Source organism: Styela clava, chromosome 2 (genome assembly GCF_964204865.1).
Source record: "Styela clava chromosome 2, kaStyClav1.hap1.2, whole genome shotgun sequence".
Taxonomy (NCBI): domain Eukaryota; kingdom Metazoa; phylum Chordata; class Ascidiacea; order Stolidobranchia; family Styelidae; genus Styela; species Styela clava.
The window spans coordinates 30,336,776-30,361,254 of NC_135251.1; the positions used below are offsets into that span (position 1 = coordinate 30,336,776).

The window sequence follows — 24,479 nt, forward strand, 5'->3', positions numbered from 1 at the left end:
TTATCTTATCAAATATTTGTTGGCAGTATACACGATTGAAATGTCCTTAATTGTATTAACATTACCTAGTTTCAAAGTATTACCCTGTCACAGCCCTATCGCTTCACATAAACCTTCATTTTACCTTCTGGTCCTATTCGCCATACATTTACCAACCGCAACTTGAAATCATGTCGTGTTGAACCTGATATTCGTTGTGATGACTGTCAAAATTTTCATAGGAAAATTATTTTATAAACTGAAACAAACCTAGAAGGCTTTCAAGAAAGCGTCCTCCTTTCACAATTCACATCTACATATTTCATCTGAAATAACTTCAGAATGTTGTAGTCCATTGGTTGGGTTTTCTTGTAGACAAAACTTGCGAGGTTGTGATCCTCGTGACATAAATTCTTACATGACGACTGCTTCTGATCAGAACAAGAAATAAATATAGCAGGAGATGAATATGTATTTTCATGACTTCCATTTACATGAGTGATTGTGATCTTATTTGGTCCAGAAAACAGTATAATATATAATTGTCAAATGATTCAGGGTTTTTCAAAAGTAAGAAACATTACTGATAGAGAACCGTATTCTGGTCTATAAACTTCATTTTTCTAAGATATTACAGCGGACTTGAGTTGACCTAGCGTTTGCCGTTTCATGTCGAAAAGTATTCAACTATGAACCACAAAAAAAATTTTTTTTTTGGCTAATCATTCAAACTACGGATGTGACTAACTGATTATAATCGAGCGATACTACAAACTGTTTGTACCAGGAGTCGAGTACGAGCCTTGAAGCTGAGAGCAATTCTATTATTATTCTATATATATATATATATACATATATATATACAAAAAACTGCAAAATTGTAGAGGAAAACAGGTAGAAAACGCGCTCGATCCATTACAGATGATGTACCGATATTTCTGATTGTAAGTCCATTACATGTAGCTGTGTCATGCTTGAGGAGCGTTCTATATGCGAACAAACGTGTCTCCCAATACGAGGTCCACTTAAGGCAAAGTCTCGCGAACTTTCTCAAACCTTCTTCCCCGTGCGGGCAGGTGCTGGGATCATGAAGGATTATGACGGCGCATTAAGCAACATGTAAATGCCAATTAACATAAGACGGGAGGCAGGTCAGTTCAAATAAAACGTGAAACAAAGGATGATCAACAGGCCCTAACTATTGAACAATAAGGAATGGTTAGCATAGCACCTAAATTAACTCACACTGCGATTTACAAACAGCAATTTTAATAACAAACGCCAGAAACTTATCAAGTTCTACTAGCATATATATAAAATAATAAAGTTCAAACTAACTTGCCTTATCCGAAAATCAGTATAACCTTTGAAAACACCTGACGTATTTACACGTATGTAATACAACCAATTATATTGCACTAGTCTACTTGATTTATTAATTGCAACAGCAAGCACACGGCGCTTTTTAAAAACAAGATTTTGTTTATGTCTAGTCGTCTGCAGCGCTGATTGCACAACATTGTTATCTATCTGTTAATTGCTTCAACAAGTATCAGTAGACGAGTTGCGCGTTCAGATAACATTGGCAAATCAAGTCTGCATAACAATACAATACTCTATTACTATTTAAATAATGCTATTCTTCCCTCATCTATTTATTTGTCACTGCATCTTGCAGTGTTTCGCGTGTAAGTTATTTCTCTATGGTATGCATTTTTATTCCGTCCGTTTAATTTATGAGTCATTGATAAATATTTCAATATTTATTTTGCAGTTAATTTTCACAATAAACGTGTGTGACGTGCAACATTGGCGTGAGTACATATGACAGTTTTGTTTTACAAAGATATTCGTCCGGACTCGAATGCGCTGTTCCGAATCGCCAGAAAGTATTCATTCATGAATGGTCGATTTCGAAACCGGAGGCGGATTATTATTTTAAAAATAAAAGCTACATTTGGGTATTGCGTTGTATTTAATATTATATTGACTAAAGTGATTCGAGTAATCTTTGATTATGACATCATCAAATTATGTTCTTGGTCATCTTGTATTACGAGATAGATATTCATGATGCTGCAAGACGTATACAGTCTTAATAAATATATTTAACTTAATTTAACAATGATTATGATTGAAACAAATAAGCTACAAGAAATTACATTATATCGCATTAAATCATTATTCTTTACTTAATATTTTTTCATCTTGAAATGCTAATGTTAAGTGATGCAGTTTTCAATGAAATCGAGTATAAAGCATACGTAGAACTCGCTACTGCAATGAAATTGCTTCAATATAACTTAGCTTTTAAAATGCAGTTTTCTGGAATAAGCCAAAGCCACAGCACCCCGGGAGAAGGAAAAATTAATATAGTAACATTTGAAACTCATGGTCGAATTTCTAAAATGAAAGTATTTTTATATAAAACATTTTTGCAAAGTTGATTATAGATGTCCAATAAACCCAACAGATACAGTACAATTTAAGATAAAAACGAATTTAACGTGACATCGGCAAAACATGCAAACAGAAAATAAAAATAGAACAACAAACAAACGTAAGAACATGAAGTGATCCAGGGGTCGGCAACCTACGGCCGCGAGTCAGATCCGGCCCGCGGAGTAACATACGTTGATTATATTCTTTAAGTAACAGAATTTAGTGTGAGACATATGTAGATTAAATTAAATATTACCTAACTATTTAGTGAGCTATTAATTCTTATAATTCAATTGGACAAATGCAAACACGCAATAAAGTTGATGCTGAGTGCAGAAGGTTCAAAGGCGCAGAAAATATTTGAGATCTTGAGATCCAATGCAATGAGGAAATAAAATCCATATTCTATTCGAGAGATGTGTCACTGTTTGATTTTTATAAAAAGTAGCTTCTTGAAGAAAATCATTATCCAAGTTAGACAAACCATGCAAAAAAAATCCCATTGATGTTTGGAAGTACATATGCGTGCGACTCATTATTTTTGAAAATGAACTTTACGAGGTACAATCTGGGATTGTGATGCCCATCCGTACGATTTTTAACTTTCTAAAAATATGTGCGACCCGCCAAGACTTGCAACCCTTAATTTTGGCCTGCGAGCGACAAAAGGTTGCCGACCCCTGAAGTAAGCAGTACCCCTAGAATACGCATTTTGAAGTGCTCGCTCACTCCAATTAGTCGCCAGACCACCCATGTAGCGGGCATTTTTAGAAAACAGCAACATTAGCGGTAAAACAATGTGTCCGATTGAACACAAAAATATATATATCATACGTTTTCAACTATACTGAATATTCAAAAGCAGTTGGTCTGATGGGATCGGAAAATGGGATTTAATTAAGTACTGATTTTGAATTGTCCAAATATTCCAGGCGCGCATAGAAATATTACGACGTTTACGAAACATCTTTCTCCGCACTGCACCGTGAAAAGCCCTTTGTTATTAAAACATTGCAGGTGGCGCCTCCATGAAAGTAGAAACGCATGAACGATCTTTTCAGAATCAAATAAACAATATTTTTTCAAGCATTTCCACCGCATAAAAAATAGTCATTTCGTTCATATCTCGCGGTTATTACAACAATCTTTTTTAGTTCAAGTATGAACCTCGTCAACCTCACATAGCCAAAAATAACAACAAAACGCTTTCAGTCAGAAGATAAAGCCACGAAAACATGCTTCTTAATAATGCACGCTATTATAGGAGGAAGCGTATAAATCAGAACAATCTCGATACCTCGACCACAACAATTAAGATGGCAGAAATAATGAAACCGAGACATCGCTCAACAAAATCTGATAAAGGTGAATATGTTGTTTCATTGGGTTGAAGCGTCATCAAATACTATCAACCTGTATTCACGGATGAATCATATTTCGAACGCTCCGCTCTTTGTCCATGAGCCATAATTGGCAATAAAATATTCAATAAAGAGAATATCATTATCGAATCGGGAGACGATGACTTTGAGCGTTTCGACGCGGCTTGTGAATGACGAATGTATCATGATCGGATGCGCTTATTTTACTAGTTTCACGAAGGGAAATTAGAGTGTCCGTTTTGTTATGGCTAGGAAGAGTTTCGGTTTTCAGCAATCCATCTTTTCTTACAGCATCGACCGAAAGAAAAGTTCTCGGTAGCGTGTTCGCTTCGCCAATGTCTAAACATTGCGAATCATATCCGGTAGGTAAAATCTTTCTTGCTGTCTTTTTACAAAATTGGGACTGGACATTTTTTTCGTTCGATTCCTGCGATGGTGCATGACAAATATTTATATGGTTCGTTACGTTGTTCATATTCCTGTGATGATTGTGACCATCCGCAGTAGAAAATCCTTCAATTGTCGCTCTGCTTTGACTGCGTTCACGTATTTTTTGTGATTTTCGTTTCTTCTTTATCATTCGCCATCTCCTGAGGTAAATCAAAATTGTTTTAAAATACGAGCACAGTAAAGAGAACCGTTGTTTGTGACAAATCACAAAAATTACATGCACAAAGAAAATATATTTGTGATGAGAAGAAGCATATTAACGGCAGTGAACTTTACAAGACCTAGAGGTTAACAAGACCAATTAGCTGCCTATCTTAATTTGAGAGAAGTTATTTCGTCTTTCGGTCAAATATAGAATCGCACAAGTATTTAACTGATTAAGTCGTTGTTTAGCATACAATCAAATCTTGTAAAGCATACAAGCAAAAGAGTAAGATGTAATTCTTCAATCGGTATCTTTTGAGGTTTTAAAGAAAAAATTTAAAAAGCTAGGAAAATACTTATTTCAGGATATTAAAATATGTAATATAAACAACCTTAAAACACATTTGGCCCTATGATCTGCATAAAACTCGATCAGTTGCTTAACATATTGTTACGTAAAAAACAATGTTGATATTATTTTGGATTCAATAGCTCTAAACAGAGACGCGATACACAAAGTTAATTTGCACAAAAAGGTTTTCCGAAGTTCGCCCCAGAATATTACATGACACAATGATACTAATTATTAGTCTGGCAAATTATTACATACCTCCATATTACCAAACTAGCAACTATCAATGCTATTAGTATAAATCCGCCGGTCACCAGACCGGCCACTAATCCAACGTTTGAATTTACATTTGACTTTTGTGTAAAATCAATATCTAACTTATCACAACGACGTCCGCCGAAGCCAGTAGGACACCTAAAAAGGAGATGCGAATAATTAGCAACAGTGTTAATAAGTTTGAGTTGAATCTGATCATCAAATGTTGTAAGAAAATTAAACTATGAAATAGAAATACATTTTAGCGTCTACGCCAAGCATGGTCAAAGGAGATAATCTTATACTGATTACTCATATTTTCGCTTGGAACAAGATTGTCTTGGTAATATTTCGCCAAGCATATGTCATTGAAGTCATTTATTGATTTGAACTTCAGCCATAATTGAAAGTTATATAGTTTTGTCATGGGCATAACTCAAAAGTAAATTTCAATTGAACCATGGTTTCTATCTACAATAAACAGCAAAAAATATACTCACGCGCAAAGTTGTTCGCCTAGTTTTGTCACGCATTTTCCTCCGTGCAAACATCCACAAGCATTACCAGTTGACATATTTGATTCAGTTTCATTACTCGCTGCAGGGCTTTCAGTCGTCATTCAAGTTCTCATTAAAAGTGTGTTTAGTTTTTAAAAAAATCCTGCATCTGGATACATTTAGAAAAAAATTCAAACATTTCAATTATATCTAAAACTATTCTGTTTTATACAAAATCGACTGAATGTTGCGTTTGCGTATTCGCTATGTTAATTATCAAAGGGCACAACCGATTAGAGTTTGCGTTTACCAACGCCTTGTCATTGTCATAAAAGCCGGGCTGTCGCTATACTTCAGTATCGCCATTTTGGATCCTATTATATGTGTAACAACAATGAAAACGCATTTCAGTAGTTCTCAAAAATAACTACTAAAAATATTTAATAATTTTGGCTGAATAATGAACTGCAATGTTGAGAAACACTGGCAGATATCTTTTACGCATCATTCTGTAGTTTAAATCCTCATCATTCAGAAAACTAACCCAACTAAACTGCATTCGACTAAACCTCGAACTAAAACAACCACACTCTGAATAAAGAGCGACAGAAGGTTACGGTCAGAACATGTTGTTTTGTCTAATTTGCATGTAAGTGATATGTTTTAAAGTTGCAGAATTGAACTCGGTACGGTATATCGAACATATATTTTGGAGAGTTCCTACAATTCTATATTTTATTTTGATAAATTACGAAGCACCTCGAAATTTTTATACTATACAACTATACTTTGTGTCGTTAACATTTCTAAATTTGGAGAAAGTCTATGGCTTCTAATCTTCCGTGAAATAGTTTTATAATTGTAATAAGCATGCAGGTGTGCGATATGCGCAATTTTTTTTATTCAAATTAAATAGCATTTTCTCGTTGTATTATCTACTATCTCGTTGTAGTAACTATTTTCTACCATTATGAAAAATGTTGCAAAATATATAAATAGTTTGGATTGTTTGCAATGTAAAATTGACTTAAAATCGTTTTTATTTGTGCAACTACGCTATTGTTAGATTGTCAACGTGACAATCCATTTCTTATTGGTGCCGTTTCAGACACAATAGCTAAAAAGCATTATAAAGAAGCTTGATAAGGATTTTCAGCCTAACCTTTATAATCGATTCGATAACAAACTTTTTATTTATACCTATTCATAATAACTGCGTGTGGTGATGACAGTATTTGAATTTGTGAAAATCTATTTGGCTACCGAAATATTGATGCTACGAAAGCAATACAATATTTATTTAAAGGTTCATTTCCACATTTGGATTTCATTTTCAGATAATAATTAGTCGCCATAGTTACAAAACTGTTCCCAGCAGATCAGAAATGAGTTCATCTCAACTAATCCCGTCTTTCCTTGTGCCACGCCTGCGATTTTGGTTTAAATTTCACATTTTGAGATTTATATTACCCGACGCAAAAGAACCGTAATAATATACGAAATTAGTAAGCATTTTGTTTGGAATTATCATTACTCATTCTGTAATAAAGTCGAATTTCAGCAGAACATGTAATTTAAAATGTACAAACGGAAACAGATATACCAGGCGAGTCAAGTAAACAACATGATGAATAACCGTGATGAAATGTGCGTCTACTAAAATAGTAAATCACTTTATTACTTTATAACATGATATAATCACCGGATGACACCTGTGCCATCATTATTTTTACCTGAGTAGACGTGCCAAAAATTTGTCAACAATTTTCCATAACTAAAATTCATGACATAAATTTTTGAACTATATAAATAATATAAAACTCTAATATTTTGTTCTGGCTGTTATACATAAAACATTTTGAAAATGACATATACCTTTAAATGTAAAATCTAACGTATTAAACCAGTTACGAGAAATATTTTACCCCCGTGATAAAAATGTACAATCAATTTAGATATCTTGAAGTTTTAAACCATATGATGGGAAATATAGAAGTGTGCGGTGTGGCATTTGAATCGTGATTTTGCACGACTGTAATGTGGCGAAATGTAATAGAAATGTTGACGAAAACATGCCTTGCAAAATTTGTTCTTCATGGTACTAATACTGGCCAGTATTTGGTGATGTGTGGGCATGTAGGCTTTATTGGTCGAAACTGATTTCAGATTAATCTGTGTACTTTGATATTTAGATTTTGAACTGACTGACTGACTGACTTGAACCATTTATTTACTTGCGGTAAAATTTGTTAAACATTGAGAATTGTTCTTCTCCACAAATCAGTAAAAACGTGAAAATCATGTATGCAATTTGGTTTTATATTTATCTATGCACTATTTCGTGATAGGTTTTATTTTGCTACATTTGTATTTTCTGATGATTTGTAGAGGTTTCTGGAGATAAAAATCTAACAGAAGGTTAAGCATTGACAAGAACATTTGGGAATTAAAAAAATAAAATTCAATGTTATCGCTTCAAATATCTAAATTGCATTATTGGTGCATTCATTTGTCAAAAGTTTGGCAATTTTGCTGTCGCAACAAACATGATATAAAATGATATTTCACAGTCGTTACAAAACTGTGTTTTTAAATTCAATATTGAAATTGAATGCGAAAATTTAAAATATATATATGAATAAAAAATTTAAGAAAATTCATAATTGGTTTATAATATCAAAATTTGAGAATAAAGTACAATTACGATACTCCACATGTTTTAAAATTCATACTCGCGAGCTGCAACTCATCAAGAAAACTCATCAGGATCTATATTATTGAAAAAGTCATTTCTCGTCTTCGACTTCATAGCACTAAAATGAAAAAGGCTTTCGTGTTATATAATTTTTACGGCCTTACCTAGCAGTTCTTAACACCGAACACATCATAGCTAATAGTATTGAATATAATTTTGGAGTTTAAAAAACCCGAATCATTGTTGTTGTACATTGTAATGGGTACTCTCGTAATGTGTGTACCATGTTAAGGTTAGGCCATAATTTTATGCCGATTCACCCAATTTTAGTTCTATTACGAGTTCGGTTACTGTCTGTGTTAGCCAACCTGTCCACAAGTTTCAGTCTTTTTACACAACTTTATGCAAAATAGGCGGACAAAATTAGTCACCTCCATATTGGCACACACACTTCTGGAACGCCGATTATTGAACTTTTTTGCACTGTGTATCTTAGGTTCACTAGAACATGCGAACTCTCTCGCATAATACCTACTAATAACCCTATTTCCTACAACGATCAACCGACTCATATAATTCAAAATATAAAAGAAAAGCCTTGTACACATTTCGCGAATGTGGTAATAGACTCGATTTTCGTGTTACTACTGTAAAAGATGGTAAAATTCGATATTACTGCATCCCATATAAATCAAATCCAATGATCCGGGTATATATTTCGTTCCGTTGCACGTTTTGACCAATATTCTTATTTAAATTTATGTCAGATACTGTGAGTTTAATTTGTTTACATATATACACAAAAGTTCAGGAAATAGCTTGACTCTGAAGCTTTGAAGTCAGCCTGTTTGAAATGACGAGTTTAAAGGCATTCCTAACCAGATTGAATCCGAACTACCGTAATAAAATCACCGAGAGAAATAATCATTCTGAAACTAAAAATAAAATATATTTATTTTAATGTAAATACCCAACATTATATGAATGGAAGATGTAATTCATTTGAAGTTTTCCAAAAATGATCAAGGTCTGAAATCGGAATAAAGCGGGCCCGATTCGTGATCACGTATTAATTTATTTTTTCTGCAATATTTTTCTGAGTCGACATTGCAAAACTGGTAATCATAGACTGTTGAGAAGAATATACACAGTTCTATTGTAAGTCACCATTTATCACAGACATTGGACATAATGTCTCAATCAGTTATGTACAAATAAAATGGATGAATACTCATGCCAATATTTAAATATATTCATTTTTGATTCGAAATGATGAATTTGAAAAATAGAAAAGTATTTGAAAAGAGCTTTGTCGAACAAAATGCATTTTTTTTTATCAAATATAACTTCATTTTTAGTGCACATGAAATTACTAGATATGTTTACATCAATCTAATTACTGTAATGTAAAAACGTGTTCTAAACTGTTCCGCTCTCATTCTGAAACTGCTCGATGATGAACTCAGAAGTAGTCTCTTTATTTGTCTAATTCTTATCAGTTTGCATTCAGACGTAACCTGCATATTAAATTCTGTTCTTCTTTATACTGTCATTCATTTCTGCCGAAAAGAATCAATTTCACAGTATTTAGCCGTGTCGAATCGCCCATCGCAAACAGACGAATACGTGATATGAGCTGGCCTGTTCACGATACTTGCGATATTTATATGATAAAACACGAGCATGTTTGTTGTCCTTCCACTTAAGCCGTGACCGCTAATTCTGTCCACGACATTATATTACTCGAGAAAAAACGAGATTTTATGGCATGTGGCTTAGACTTCAAACTTCGTATATAATATTACCGGCGTGGAATGTAAATGGACTCAGACGACGAGCCTGTTACTAAGCAGCGATATAAATCACAAAGAAAAATCAGAATATCCGTAATAGCGGGTAATCTAAAAAATAATATCAGGTAAAAATTTTCGAACAACGAAAAGTAATTAGTATACGGACCTGTTGCTTTTACGCTGCCTTTTAGTTTAAAGTCGTGATGTCGGCGTCTGTGATCTTTTCATCGAACATGGTAGGATAATAAACAATGAATAACGGACTTTTGCCGCACAAATGTCGTGTTTAGATCATGGCGAGATATGAGAACGCGTTAAGCCATTTCTGATACATTTGATACAAATCAGGATATCGAACTTAAATTGTGGGGGAAAATCAAAAGTCGTCATTATTTCGTAGAACTTGTCAGGCGTATTCCGGAAAATCTTCAAAAATCGCGTTTTGAATCTCCCCAGGTTGATTCGGCGGTGATGTATGTTTTAATGTTAGGACAAGATGTTTACGGGTTGAGTTTGAGTGTCGTTCCTCGAAATCCATTCTTTATCATTCAATCTACAACTTTTACTCAGTGTTTCGTGTTCAAAAACAAACTTTTCTCATTAAATTTATAGATGTTTGATTATTAAAGTGTAACCACAAAACGCTGATATAAGGCACGTAAGTTAATGTTTTTGCTAGCGTTTCGTAAGTGTAAAGGAGTGAGGAAGGGCCAAAATGCGGACAGGTGATTCGTTCCTCTTCATTCCTTACTTCCAAGAATATTCCAGGCGAATTGATGTAATTTGACTAAAATTTAGTAAACCTAAAGATAGGCTTTCGCTCAAAGCGACCAGTCGAGTGTTATTTCGTGAGCGTACCCGTTATTACGTAGAATATAAAAAAAATTAGAGACTTGACTAATTGACTAATTTTCGAAATTTCACAAAATTCACATTTCATCTATTTCTTGGAAAGATTCGCTGATTCAATTATGAGCCTGTGCCAAAACACGACGCAGTTGAGCATATTCACCACCGCTTCAGAAAGTAACACTAGACAGATAACATTCAAATAAGATATATGACGAGTGTTCTTCAAAACCTTTTGTTTCTGTCTATTACAAATTGGCCATCAAGCCTATAATTTGATACATGTTGAATAGTTTTAGATCATCTATAATAGTAGAACACGTAGTGAAAATTTCTGTTGAAATCCTCTGACCTGGATACTCGCAAAAATGTAGGTGATAAAAATGATTGCTGTTCGTCAGGCGCATGTACCAACCAATACATTTAAAAAAGGCTGATCCACGTCGTTGGCCACGCTGCTTTTCGATAGCCTATAGTCTACCAAGAATTTCGATGCTGGTACTTGAATTTGGGCAAATTGTCCATTTTTCATTTTGACCATTAAGTGCTTGCTATTTATCCCTTTCAAGAAATGTGTTTATGATAAAAGAATTGGATTTTTTATTGCATGTGTTTTCATTATTTTATACCAATTTTTAGCGAACTGCAGCTGTTAATTTGAATATTAAATATGTATTTCTTAGTATTATCCGTTACAAATCTTTCCACCGGGTGCGCCATCAGATTGGATAATGAAAAAGAAATTCATGATTTTACAAAATTTGCAAAGGTTACATTATTCTATACATACGACCCCTTCTTCATCCAATAGCATCTGTACTACATATGTAAGTCCTTGAAATGCGAACGCAATGTTAAATATTTTAAATTAAATGTCCGTAGATTGTTGTTACTCGCTTCGTCCGCTTGCACCTGGTGTCTATAAACATGATTCCGTATAGAATATATCTTGAATTATTTCGGAATATTAGGCAGTTATTCCCAAGCGACATACACATCGTCAATAAGTTTTGTGCTTTTGTCAGAGATTCGTAATATACAATAACAATTCATAGATCGAAAGTATGTTATGAAAATGAAAGGTAGTTGTTTTGATTAGACTCAAACATGAAGTTGTTACAAGATGGAATAAGATCTATTATATAATAAAACATTTAACGATTATCATAATGATTAAAAAAGATAAATTAAGATACTTATATCGTAGAACAAATGAACACGTGCGGGCGCGAATTGCAGAGAATTTTTCGTATATTCGACGTCATTCATTCATACACGGCCGAGTGGGTATTTTTGACAGAAAAATGAATCATTCAGAACGATTAAATCCCACGAATATAGAAAATCACAAGTTGTCATTCTGCATTATAAATTTATAATATCGTTGAAATCGAAGTAATTAAATCGGTATTTCATGTAATAAATAAATTGAGTGGTTTTTATTGTGATTGGGCGCTAGTATGTGGCGTTGTGCTGGAAGATTATAGTAAGTAATTCAGGTTTGATAACAAAAGAATGTCACTTCAACGTTACCTATCCGAGTTCTTGTGACCTCGGGAATATGACAAAACTCTGAAAGTGGCAAATTAATTTCTCATCGGGCGCTTTGTATTCTCCGGTGTTTTATTATTTATACTGTTTAGTTCATTACTAGACTAAAATGAAAAATCACGGTCTATTTTCAATACTTTATTACCGTATGCTAGTGATGATTCCATTTTTGGAACTAACAAGATATAATAAATTTTGCATCTAAATCTATTTTTATCGCTTGTATACTTGTAGGAAATGTCCGTCACATTCCAACATGGCACGAGTTATTTGTTATCGTTGTCTGTAATATATCTTAGCATCGACCACCAACGACGACTCTATTAACCTTGGGTCATTCGAATTTGCTTGTCAATTTGCTTTTAGAACGAGCACGAAAATTATTAAATAAATATTTTTTTTGTGACTTAAAGTAAATGTCGACGAAATAATTGAACGTTATTGAATCGCAAATGTCACGTTCTGGTTAAACACATATCGTCCTATTTACTGTGTCGATTACATTTTTTAGCAAATTAAATAACAAAAATTCTACTGTAAACCCTTTATTCTCATCCGTAGACAATTTGATTGTTTGTTTTAGACTGTTACATGAACAACAGCAACAATAGTTGATTCTGCTTTTGTTTTTTTCAGATAATCGTTCATATTATCAAATAATGACAATAATTCGTACTAAGACAAATAGAATGTCAAATAGCGTAGGCCTCGGTAGTTTAATCTAACACGACCTTTTAAGCAAATGTATAAATACTATTTGTCAGTATAAATATATATATATATAGATATCAATATGATACCTGAAATAAGGTGCGTGGGTAATGTATCAATGCCAAAGTCTGCTGAGCGGCAAAATTAGCATCGTTGAGTATTGTAAAACGGTGATTTTTATACGTGGGCTCAAATAACCCGGTTTGAATTCATTGTTTATCCGAGAAATATCACTCGCCAGCATAAATTTATGCCAATTGGTGATTTGTTTAATGTTCCTCTTGTATACACGTAAATACCTATCTGTTGGGATGAGATATTTGAGTTGCAATCACACGTGTAAATCTTTCAGTATTCGGCCTAATTGTATGCGGAATATTTTCCACATATAAAAGGCAAACAAACCTCTTCGCCCTAGAATAACACACAGTTCTTCTAAGTCTTTTATGCGAAATAGCTTTAATGGCTCGGTACCATTGCCATTATGTAGTTACATTATTGAAAGAAAATCATTGGCAACATTCCTGTTTGTACAAAATGGTGGAGCGTCGCGGCGGAGTGATTTAGTGTTTATTGTACATTCTAATTTCATATGTAGAATCTCTTTGAAGTGAATGCGACTCATTTGGAAATTATCAAAACTCTTTTGTGATTCAACGGAGAAATCCTCAGGTCAAAATCACTGTATATGGTTGCCAAATCAGTTTTATCGAACCAGATTTTTCTAGAAAGTTTATAAAATAAGAACACTGTAATAAAATTATTCATATTTATTTTATTTGTGAAATAATATTACTCAACAAGTATAAAAAGGCCTTTGAAACAAACTAATGAGAATTGGAAACTGAATTCGCGCTTAACGACTTAGCGTCTTGCCACAATCTCGAAACTACAACTTATTTCGCCACAAACCTGACATTGGCATGTCTGACGTCAATCAAAAAGCAAAATGACGTCATCGTCACACGAAAACAATGAAAAAGTCCCGCAATAAAACCGGAACATCGCTTTTATCATCTTACGTCAACAGCACTTAACTTCTTATCTGGCTTCCTCTCTTGATTTAATTAATGAGATAACAATTATTATTTTTGTACAAGACTAAAAATGTCCCAATTAAAGTATTAAGCAATTCTAGAATGACAAGCAACAGTTCTCTTTGTTTTAAATATTTCAATCAAATCCACATTATGATATTCGCGAAATGTTCCCCCTTTGAAAATGAAATTTATCATTCGCTGTTACAAGAACTATAATCGTTATAGAATACGTATCTTATTGGATTTGAAACATGTTTCATTTTGTTCAGACTGTTCATTTTGAAATTTCAATCAATGATGATATCTGGCGAAACTCGTAGAAAGGTTGATTCTAGTATATGGATTGTGGTTGGCAAATATATTATTGAGATTTCTATAAAGCATTCTAACTGCATCGCCACATAAACATACCGCAAAGCATATTTTCAACGATACAAAACTCAAATTTGCAAGATAGAAAATACTTGCTGCTTAGCGAAATGTCCTAATTTTAGAATTTCCTTACAGTTCAATGAATTACGCGATGAGTGAGACATTTGGTTGGTGTCATTTAAACGTATTTAAATTTGTAATATTTGCGATATCACTTTACTTTGACGTCATGTCGGAGGAGAATAGGTGTTGTTAATTTGCTTCGAGGCAATAGTAGTGTCGCCATCAACCGGAATCGCGTAATGTTCATTTAGGTGTCAAACTATATATGTATATAAATGCGAAAAAGGAATGTATAGTTAGATAAGGAAAGGTGTGGTGTTCTACATTACTGCATGATGCGCCGGTGAACGTTGTTTATGAGGCAAAGTTTATAAAAAAGGTTAGAATGAAACGTCGTTCACATTTGCACTTACTGAAGATGTATATTATTTTTAGTGTGATATATATCTTGTTATTGAATTCATCACCTCAGAAAATTGTTCGATGTGTCAATTTCTATAGCGAGACAGAGAAAAAATTGTTTATATTGTAATATATAAAAATTTCTTTGATGTTCTACGTTAAAAGGGTAATTTGGTTTTACTTAAGTGTTGCACTCAAAAGTTGGCACTTTTTTGTCATTTCAAAAACGCAATTTATTGAAAATTGATTCCAGCCAATATCCATTAATAAATTTAATATAAATAAGTTGAAAATATTCCAGGAAGGTAGTTCATTATACTGAAATGTTCTTAATGTGTTTACTTTGCGATTTGCAAGTAACGACGGCAATAATATCGGGGGGTCATTTATAAAATTACTTCTAAATTAAAATTTGAAACGTTTTTGCTGGCTGGCATGGAGTCATGACCACACGTATTTATTTTCTTTGCAGATTGAACACACGACGGACGTAACGGTCGTGGTAAGCACTGATGTTATCATAAGTTAGCTTCCTCTTAAGTTCACGCAATAATGCTTTCATTGGATATGATACACTGAAAGCGTAAACACCAAAAGGTAATAAAACTTTTTGAAGTTGTTTGTTACTTTAGAGTTATTTTAAGAAACAGCCTCGCCTTTTATTACGTGGAAGTGTATATAAAACGATTCAAAATGACCTTAATAGAAATTACTTTGGAGGGAAAAACAGATTTGTGATAAACCACGCAACACGCTGAAGACATTTAAAATAATGATCGTTTTATTATGAACTTTTCAACTTTAAAATATATTGCAGTTGCTAGGCGGAAAAAACATTATACTATCATTATAAATAACAAATCATACTATATACTGATTTACAGTATCATTGGAAACTATTTCAGAAACACTGGACGTTTATATCGCAACAGCTTTGTGTCGAGGTTAGAGATCTCATTTATAAGAAGCATTCGATGAATGATATATATATGATAGTTAATTGATTTTTGACAAAACTTTAAAAGCAAATAACTGTGATATATTAGAGTTAACTAAATCAGGTTTTTAATTATATTTTGTAATATTTTTCGAATGAAAGAAAAATTGCCTCACCTTTGTGATTGAGAGAAAATTGGTATTTAATCGAAAAATGTAGGAAATTCGTAATATTAATCTAAATAGTTTTGCTGGAAAAATTGCCATAACGACCCGTAATTTATTTTTTTCTCTAAAAATAGTTGAAATTGGTCATCCAATTAGGGTAAAATTCGTATATATAAATCAAATAAAATATAAACGATTTTAAATTGAGGAGTTGGCTCTCCATAGCGTTAGTGATATTTCATATCCTTTAGCAAATATAAGTTTAGGTCAAGATATAGAATTACTTGCGGTATCAGGGTTGAGGAATAATATATTGCATACAAAATACATGTACATTGCAAAGTTTCTGAATAAGCATTATAATGACATTTGAAGTCGTAGAATGACACAAATTTTGTGATATACTTGAATTAGAAGAATGATTTACAATGAACAAATGTTCTTCTTTACAGATAAAATACTTTTTAATTTTAAGTGTAAGTTTGATAGTATTTATACTCTACTAAATATGGACAGAGCAGATGCAAACGTGGGTAGCACCACCACTCAAGAGACGTTGAACACAACGGCAGCAGCTGGGTGCGGCTGTTTATATGGTGGAAAGTGTCGAAGAACTGGATCAACTCTTGAAGTCTCGTGCTTGTAAGTCGAATACATTTTTAAACATTCGACACCAAATTTATGTTTTAAGTTACAAATTATTTCAGTTTGTCGAATTCCTTATTACGACTTAACTTACTAAAATATCTCGATATGCTTCACTGCAGTTAGATAAATTATTGTTTGATTTCTAATGTTCTGTCTCATTCCATAGATGCCCGAAAGGATATGAGGGCAAAAGATGCCAGAAAAGTGTTATTGAATTCAATACAAGTCCTAAACAACTGGAAAATCAAGAACTCGTTGCTGGTTGTGTTGTCGCTGGTTTTATTGTTCTTATCCTCGCAATTGTCGGGATTATCGTTTGGAGGTAAGGTACATATATACTTTCAAGGAATCCAGAACAGATCCAGTATGCGAAATAACCGTAATCAAGTTTTTAAAATAACAGCTTTACGATAACAGTGTTTAACAGTAGTCTCAGAATTCATTGAATCAAAAGTTATGAATACAGACAGAATTCATAAAAATTCACGTGAATGGATAATTGCTTGTTTGATAGGCAATGACAACGCTGTGTTGAATTTTCATTGCAAAGAATTCAAAAATTCAATATGAGTTGTTGACAGCAATTTTAAGCGGAATATTCGTTTGTATTTTAGGCGTTATAGAAAGATACAGAAAAACAAGAAAAGAAGAACGTCACTTCAGGAAAGCTATAAGAAAAAGATGTCGATCGAAGGGATTAGTATAATCGATGAAAAATCTTCAAATGTCAACAAATGTCCTTACAAATGTCATCCCTTGGGCAGCACTCCTCCGCCATCTTATATAGAAGTCGCCGGGAAGAACGTAAGCGGTAATGTGTACGTAAACCCGGCTGCAGTTCCTACGGTCTATACACAACCCAAACCTGAAGTTGACGTTTCAACCAAATGTCACGATAATCCTTTAGTAACCGTAAAAGACGAATCTAAAAATACTGAATAACGTTGGTATGGTCCCGTCTGGAATATTCCTTCACAATTGCTTGGAAAAAATTCTAAGTTATACCTGTAGTTCAACAATTTATTATATTGCAGTTGTCAGGCCTAATTATTTCAGTCAACTGAAAGCGTCAGAAGTATATTATATTTCATATATATACTATAATTGAATCAGAGAACACGGAAGTATTTAGTTCATCTGATCGCCGTACTTGTAAAAAATGAACTTTTACATTTGCTCTATTTATACGCGAATCATCTTCATATTTTATTTATTAAACTGTAAACTTATTTCTACTTTTTAACCTTTATTTCAAATATGTATATCTCACTGAATATGAGTTGAATGGCTCACAAAAGGAAACAAAATAATGAATTTTCTCTGAAAATCTAAATTTAACAATATGTTGTTTTACTCATTTTGCTAATATATACAATATTATCAGCATTTTTAGATGAATATTTTTTCTTCAAATTTGTCAAGTTGGAAACTTTCACTGAATATCACCACAAAGTGAACCGAGAAATTGACCAAAAATTTGACTGTAAGAAATCAGTAATTGTGATAACTATTAATTGACAACTATTTCAACTAAAAGTGAAATTTGTTGAAAGTTATTTATATCGTGATCAACATAGAACTTTTTTAGAAGAATTATTTTTTGATCACGTTGCGACAAAACAAAATTATATGGATATATTTAATCAATATATTTGATAATTAACTGCTTATGACATACCACCTGTTCTACGAACATAGCCACCATTGTGTTTTCTATGCATTTTTCATTGTAAAATTATTTCTTTGACGATGTTCCAAATATTATGCGGGATATAATTATTGCGGAATATGGTACAGTATAAACATTTACGAAAAATATGGTTGTTGAAATTTGAGTGTGAAATTTTGCGAGAAATTGGACATTGAAACATGAGTTTAGCTCATTTCTACATTCTTATAAGAGGGGGATATCCTGGTAGGATAGTTATAGTATAATATACATTGCATGTCATTATGTAGTGTGGCGTATCTGAACAGTCTTCGCGTTGCATCCAATCACAAGCAGCGTCACGGGAAACCCAGAAAGATAGGACGCAAACTGCAACTGGTTTATAATTAACTTCGGTCGCAAACTTAATGTTTAACCTACGTACTATTTAAGATTTAATCAATAGAATGTCGTCAACTGGAATGTCGTTTTCCACGAGGTGCACTCTATATACGAAGTACTTGAGCTTTTTTCTTTGTTTGAAACAAACAAATGAATGGGATATATATTTGTTTCTAAAAATATCAACACGTTATTCATGCAAATAGGTTTAATACATGTTAAGAGTTCTCAAATGCAAATAATAACAGAACAAAAGCCCGGATAAAAATATATTTGTCGCTATTAAGACTGAGCACCCAGATTATGTCCTAATGCCCTTTTCAGTAAATAAATGTCTTGGTGGGTAATCTGAAAGTGTGCGGGATATAAAATCTCGCAAGTGCGCAAACAAAGCGGCGCACAAATCGTGTTGCAATCGCTTGCATGTAAAAAAAATCATGATGTTCTAATAATGATTTACTAGTAATAACCGATTTTGTAATATGTAAGAAAACCATGAGACTACAAAAATTTAGCGTTACTATTTCACAGATTACATTTGCAATCAATGATGCTGCAATGCTCTCTAGTATATAGAGTAGAGGAAGTAGGTCATGAAAAGCAGTAAAAAGTGAAGGATCGGTCCGACAGTGAAATGGAACTGCTAAAATATGTAAGGGTGTCGGGAACAGATCTTAACTTCCTCCACAGCAAACCAACGCATCCAGTCTTATTTCACGATAATAAACCACATAGGCTACTTAGGCGGCGTTCTGGTTTGGGCGTCACGTATACAACGTCATACAAGAGAATGGTGCAGCAATCAGGTTCCAACATAAACTTATATTTAAAATACCAAAACAGCACCGAAAATAAAATTTCAAAATATCCTGAAGTAGTAGACTCCGGAAACTGCGACATGAAATGTTGCTATTGCTATTTCGCTAAGCATGTAATTATCGTAATCACTACTCACTCTAAATAGCTACTACAAATAAACAAAGCAAATAGTAAACAAAAGTATTTGATTGATGCATGGTAATTAACCCAGTGCAAATGAAACAGAAAATTTGAGCGCGTCCGACAAAAGCGGTCTAATTATGCGTGTGGTTTTGAAAAACGTTTTATATGATTCTGTTTATTTGCTGTATCATCAGATAGAAGCTGGTAAGTGATTAGAATAACGACCCACCTCCGTGTTCTATTGCCAAGCATGATACATCTGAATCGTGGCTGTCCAATTTTTTCTAACAACCCAGGTTCATCGGCTTTCTCAGCTTCCCCAGGTTCATCGGCCATCGCGCTAAGAGATTGATTTCGTCTCTACTATAGTCAGGGTTGCCATCGACCTAGAGCCAAAAGTAAGCACTGGTGTCTAAAGTTTATTTTGGGGGTTACTTAACAACGGCACATTGAAAATGAGAATAGAATCATACACAAGTCTCTTCCGCACTCCAACTTTTTATTATTAGAAGTCGCTTCGAACAAGGTTGCATGCAGCCCCAAAATCGCGCAAGGCCATGGAAAACCATTAAATAACGGCCACACGCAACCTCTAAAATGTAAGAAGCTACAGAAAAGTAGGCAGGTACACACAATAAACATCCAGCATTCAACATCTTGCACAGAAAACAACAATCCAAAGGGCGTCTGCGCATATTCAATGAGACGCGCAGCCATCTAACCCAAAATGTGGGTAACAAATTGATTATTACATAACATAAACGCATCATTTCAAATTAAACACGTTGCGTATAATAAAAATAGATCGTACCTCGTTTCTACAAAAGCTTTGTACGCAAAACATAAACAAGTCATCCATGTTTCTAAGACAAAATAAGTACGTAACTCAAAAATAAGCACTTTTCTTAGAAATAAGCACATCGTTACAAGACACACACTAGAAAATAAGCACAAATCTTAGAAATAAGCACGGTATGGCAACCCTAACTATAGTCCTCTTGTTGAGTAGAAATTGCTTGCCATGGCTGAAGCCTGCGCAAAAATGTGTAAGTTGATGTAATTTTTCACAACTTCAATGAAATTAAAGCCCATAGTTTACGTTTGGGCTGCTTTTGAAGGTCTATTCGGGGTGACGAGCATCCATTTTGTTTCTTCGGTTGAGCCAATACGTAGATCAGTGTTTCTCACAATGTGCGAACTCCTACCTTATTTTACACGCTTCCACCGAATCCCAACAATTTTACCATTAAAAGTTAATTTTTGCAAGGTTTTAAAAATGCAAAAATATTCATTTCCTTGAGTATGAAGTTGCGTTACTATTTAGCATGGGTCTAGGACTCTAGTTTTTAATGTTACATTTTGATGACATACACTGCCACAGGAATATGTCTCGCCAACCCTCTGGATGCGTCTCTTGTTTTTATCAATGTGAGGCAACTCACCGTTCGCGGGCCAATTACGGCCACCAGCCGAAATCATTCGGCCTGAGACGTAGCAATTAGTTTTTACACGAATACGGTCTTTTTATGTTTCTGGAGCTATAAATTAAATCAGGAAAATTAAATTACTTGTTGCATATTTCAGATTCCTAATATTAAAACTTGAATAAATTCATTGTTTTACTTTTGGATTATGCCTAATTTCAACCATTTGAAAATGAGTTCTGAAACTTCCATTTCTTTGTAAAAAGGCCATAGATATCAAATAAAGTGTTTGAATGCAGTTCAATAAAACGAGTTTTTTTTCAATCACCAAACTGTTAAATGCATCCAATAATACAACAGAACCAACATTTCTAACAAGTAAAATGTCTAATTCCGGTCAGAGGCAAATAATTTATTTTTTCGAATACACCCTGAAAAATGTTTTGTAATCCAAAATATATTTCATTTTATTTCATTTCAAATATTGGGTGACATTTTCGTCAGGCACAATCTCAAATCACCCCTTTTACTGATGGCAAGGCGATTTCGTTGTTCTGATAACAATAGTGTCACGGCTGAAATCTCTTTTTTCACCATATAAGAGGTCGGAAATAAAAGTTCTACCTCTTCAAAAATCGCCGGGTACTTGCCTGATGACCTGCACCGAAATACATCATAACGATCTTCGGGAAAATTCATCTTCAATTCCTCATCATGTGCCACGGCCTCCAGTCCGGTTACCAGTCCATAGAATTGATCAGTCATTTATTTGTTTCATACCATGGACTTGATAGTGGGAGAAGCCGTAACCGGCCATCGGCTGCGCCAGGGGTCGGCAACCATTTGTCGCTCGCGGGCCAAAATTGCAAATGAGTTGCAAGTCTTGGCTGACCGCACATATTTTTTTAAAGTTAGAACCGGAACAGCGCGAGAAGACTGCGACAATTCGTGATCTTAACTAAGTCGTCTTATTAAAAGAAAAAAATTACAAATGACATTTAACGTGACACTGTCTTGTTGCTGCATCACGCTTGATAGCTTTTTGACGGCACACTGAATGAAGCCAAGAATTTTCTAAATGGGCATCACTAATCCGAGTTATCTGCTTGTTCTTTGTAACGTTCATTTTCGAGAATAGTTGCTCGCATGACGCATATGTACTTCCAAACATCAAAGTAAATTTTTTCGCATGGTTTGTCAAATTTTGATTTTCATTAAGAAGATACATTTTTATAAAAATCAAGCAGTGATGCATCTCTCAAATAGAATATGAATTTTATTTCCTCATTGCATTGCATCTCGAGAAGCCCCATTTGAATATTTAATGCGCTATTGAAACCCTGCACTCAGCATCAACTTTTCTGCGTGTTGCCTTTTGTCTAATTATAATTAAATTGTCGGATCGTTAGGCAAGTAGCTTGTCACTACACTGTTAGGTTATAATATAATTTAATCTAAACGCGTCTCACAATAAATTCTGTTACGTCAAAAATATAATCTACTCCTCGAGCGTAGATTATAAAATTAATTCATTGTCAAAACGCCGTTTTGTCGCTAGAATTCAGTGAAGCGCCGCGGGCCGGATCTGGCCCGCGAAACGTAGGTTGCCTGGGCTACGCAAATTACCTCACGACGATATCGCCCACTTTGGGAATCACTGGTATAGATAGCAAAATAACAACAACTAACTACTAATTTTAAACTTTAGTTATGTCCTCATCAGCGAAGAAAAGAATGTATGATGAATCCTACATCCAGTATGAATTCACTGCCATTGAGAAAATTTGGCACGATTTTCCATTGTTTGTTATATGCTGCAAGGTTTTATCCGTGAAGTGCATGAAGCCTACCCTTCTCATACGTCATTGAGCAGTTGTCACACAAATCCTAAAAGTAATGATTTCTTCAAGCAAAGAAAAGTTGAATTGAAGCGAGCTCGCCTTGATTGTTCAGGGTATTTTAGTCAACAAAATGAAACCGGGCTTCGTTCATCCTACATGGTCATCCTAAATCACTGAGAATTGCGAAAGAAAAAAAAAACCTCACAATATTGCAGATAAATTGATCGTCTCTTGCTGTAAAGATATAATTTGCTGTGTTGTTGGTTGTAATGCTGAGAAGAAGGTTGCATCAATACCCCTCTCAAACGATACAGTTCGTTGATGAATAGTAGATATGTGAGATGATGTCAAACAACAAGTGATTGCTGAATTAAACACGGCACCTGCAAGAAAACTTGCAATGAATCAACTGATGAGGCTGCTTGTGCTCAACTACTGGTATTTGTACGATACGTCAGTGGTGAAGTTTTCTAAGAAGAATTCTAAGACAAGGCATCTTCATTGTATGCTTCATATATGTTGCTCTGGCATGGGTTAAGATTAGTACTTGATGATGTTGTGCATATATATGATAAATACCATCAAATCAAGTTCCCTAAATACGCGGCTGTTTTCCTCACTGCGTCAAGAATTAGGAAGTGATTAAGAAGCGTTACTGTATCACACTGAAGTCTGCTGGTTATCTAGAAGGAGATGATGAGTGAAGTAGAATCACTAAAGGGGGAACCTTGTGAATTCTTCAAACGTGAAAACAAGACAAGGTCACTTTAGTCCATTGAGAAACTGTCAGATAGCCAGTTGCCTCAGAAGCTGGCTTACCTTCCTTATATATTATCGACGCTCAACTTATTGAACTTGTCTTTCCAAGGCCGTTTTGATACAATGGTTGATTTCATGGACAAACTAAGGGCATTTATCATGAAGCTCGATCCCAGGGAAAAAAAGGTCAAAGATAGAAATCTGAGCATGTTTGAAAACTTTGATGAGGCACTTAATAAAAACAATGGAAATTTAGATGTGGTGCAATCTCTTCCAGATAACATTCGAGAAGAATTCATAGAACGAGTGAATGACTCTGTGCAAAAGATGCATCTGAAATACTCACCCTGACCCAGTTTTGAACGAAGGTGAGTGTGAGTTACCCTGTTGTATCTGATGTTGTTCTGCACTCTTCGTTGGTGTTCCCCAGTACTTACCTGTGCGAGCAAGGATTTTTAACGCTGTTAAATCTGAAAAGTAAACATCGATCACGGCTGTTTTGGCGAATATATTATTGTGAGACAAGTGTAGACTAATGTATATGAACCTAAAACTAGGGACGTCGATAACATGAAAATAAAACAAGAACGAAATGTAATAAACAATACGTATTTATGCCAATGTAACCGTGTCTAATCATTCTTTGCGCTAGAAAGAATTTGCTCCATAAGTTCTTTATTCTTAGAAACCATGTTTCATCTCACTCCTAGGTTGTATTTTGATTCAAGTTACAC

The 24,479-nt window shown here is 34.1% G+C and overlaps 2 protein-coding genes across 3 annotated transcripts; one reads left to right on the plus strand and one right to left on the minus strand.

Moving 5' to 3' along the window:
• Positions 1–2,010: 2,010 nt before the first annotated feature.
• Positions 2,011–20,071, minus strand: LOC120336416 (uncharacterized). Its single transcript, XM_039404090.2, has 4 exons — positions 19,951–20,071; positions 5,505–5,670; positions 5,008–5,163; positions 2,011–4,393 (listed from the first exon to the last, which is right to left on the minus strand). Exons 2-4 carry the CDS (start codon positions 5,621–5,623, stop codon positions 3,925–3,927), a joined length of 744 nt encoding a protein of 247 aa, XP_039260024.2. The 5' UTR covers positions 5,624–5,670; positions 19,951–20,071; the 3' UTR covers positions 2,011–3,924.
• On the plus strand, positions 14,864–18,602 carry LOC120336417 (uncharacterized). Of its 2 annotated transcripts, XM_039404092.2 has the most exons (5): positions 14,864–14,954; positions 15,450–15,574; positions 16,534–16,723; positions 16,896–17,051; positions 17,344–18,602. In XM_039404092.2, the coding sequence occupies exons 3-5, from the start codon at positions 16,590–16,592 to the stop codon at positions 17,669–17,671; spliced, it is 618 nt and encodes a 205-aa protein (XP_039260026.1). In that variant the 5' UTR covers positions 14,864–14,954; positions 15,450–15,574; positions 16,534–16,589; the 3' UTR covers positions 17,672–18,602. The 2 variants fall into 2 exon arrangements, with proteins under 2 accessions (XP_039260026.1, XP_039260025.1); XM_039404091.2 differs by having other exon boundaries at positions 14,929–15,574.
• Positions 20,072–24,479: the final 4,408 nt, after the last annotated feature.

Excerpts from the sequence above, each read along its gene's own strand:
- LOC120336416 (XM_039404090.2), bottom strand. The coding sequence starts at position 5,623 with ATGACGACTGAAAGCCCTGCAGCGAGTAATGAAACTGAATCAAATATG. Across the intron at positions 5,164-5,504 it reads CTAGGCGAACAACTTTGCGC|GTGTCCTACTGGCTTCGGCG; the intron begins GTGAGTATATTT and ends TCTCCTTTTTAG. Across the intron at positions 4,394-5,007 it reads GCTAGTTTGGTAATATGGAG|GAGATGGCGAATGATAAAGA; the intron begins GTATGTAATAAT and ends GATTTACCTCAG.
- LOC120336417 (XM_039404092.2), top strand. The coding sequence starts at position 16,590 with ATGGACAGAGCAGATGCAAACGTGGGTAGCACCACCACTCAAGAGACG. Across the intron at positions 16,724-16,895 it reads ACTCTTGAAGTCTCGTGCTT|ATGCCCGAAAGGATATGAGG; the intron begins GTAAGTCGAATA and ends CTCATTCCATAG. Across the intron at positions 17,052-17,343 it reads GTCGGGATTATCGTTTGGAG|GCGTTATAGAAAGATACAGA; the intron begins GTAAGGTACATA and ends TTTGTATTTTAG.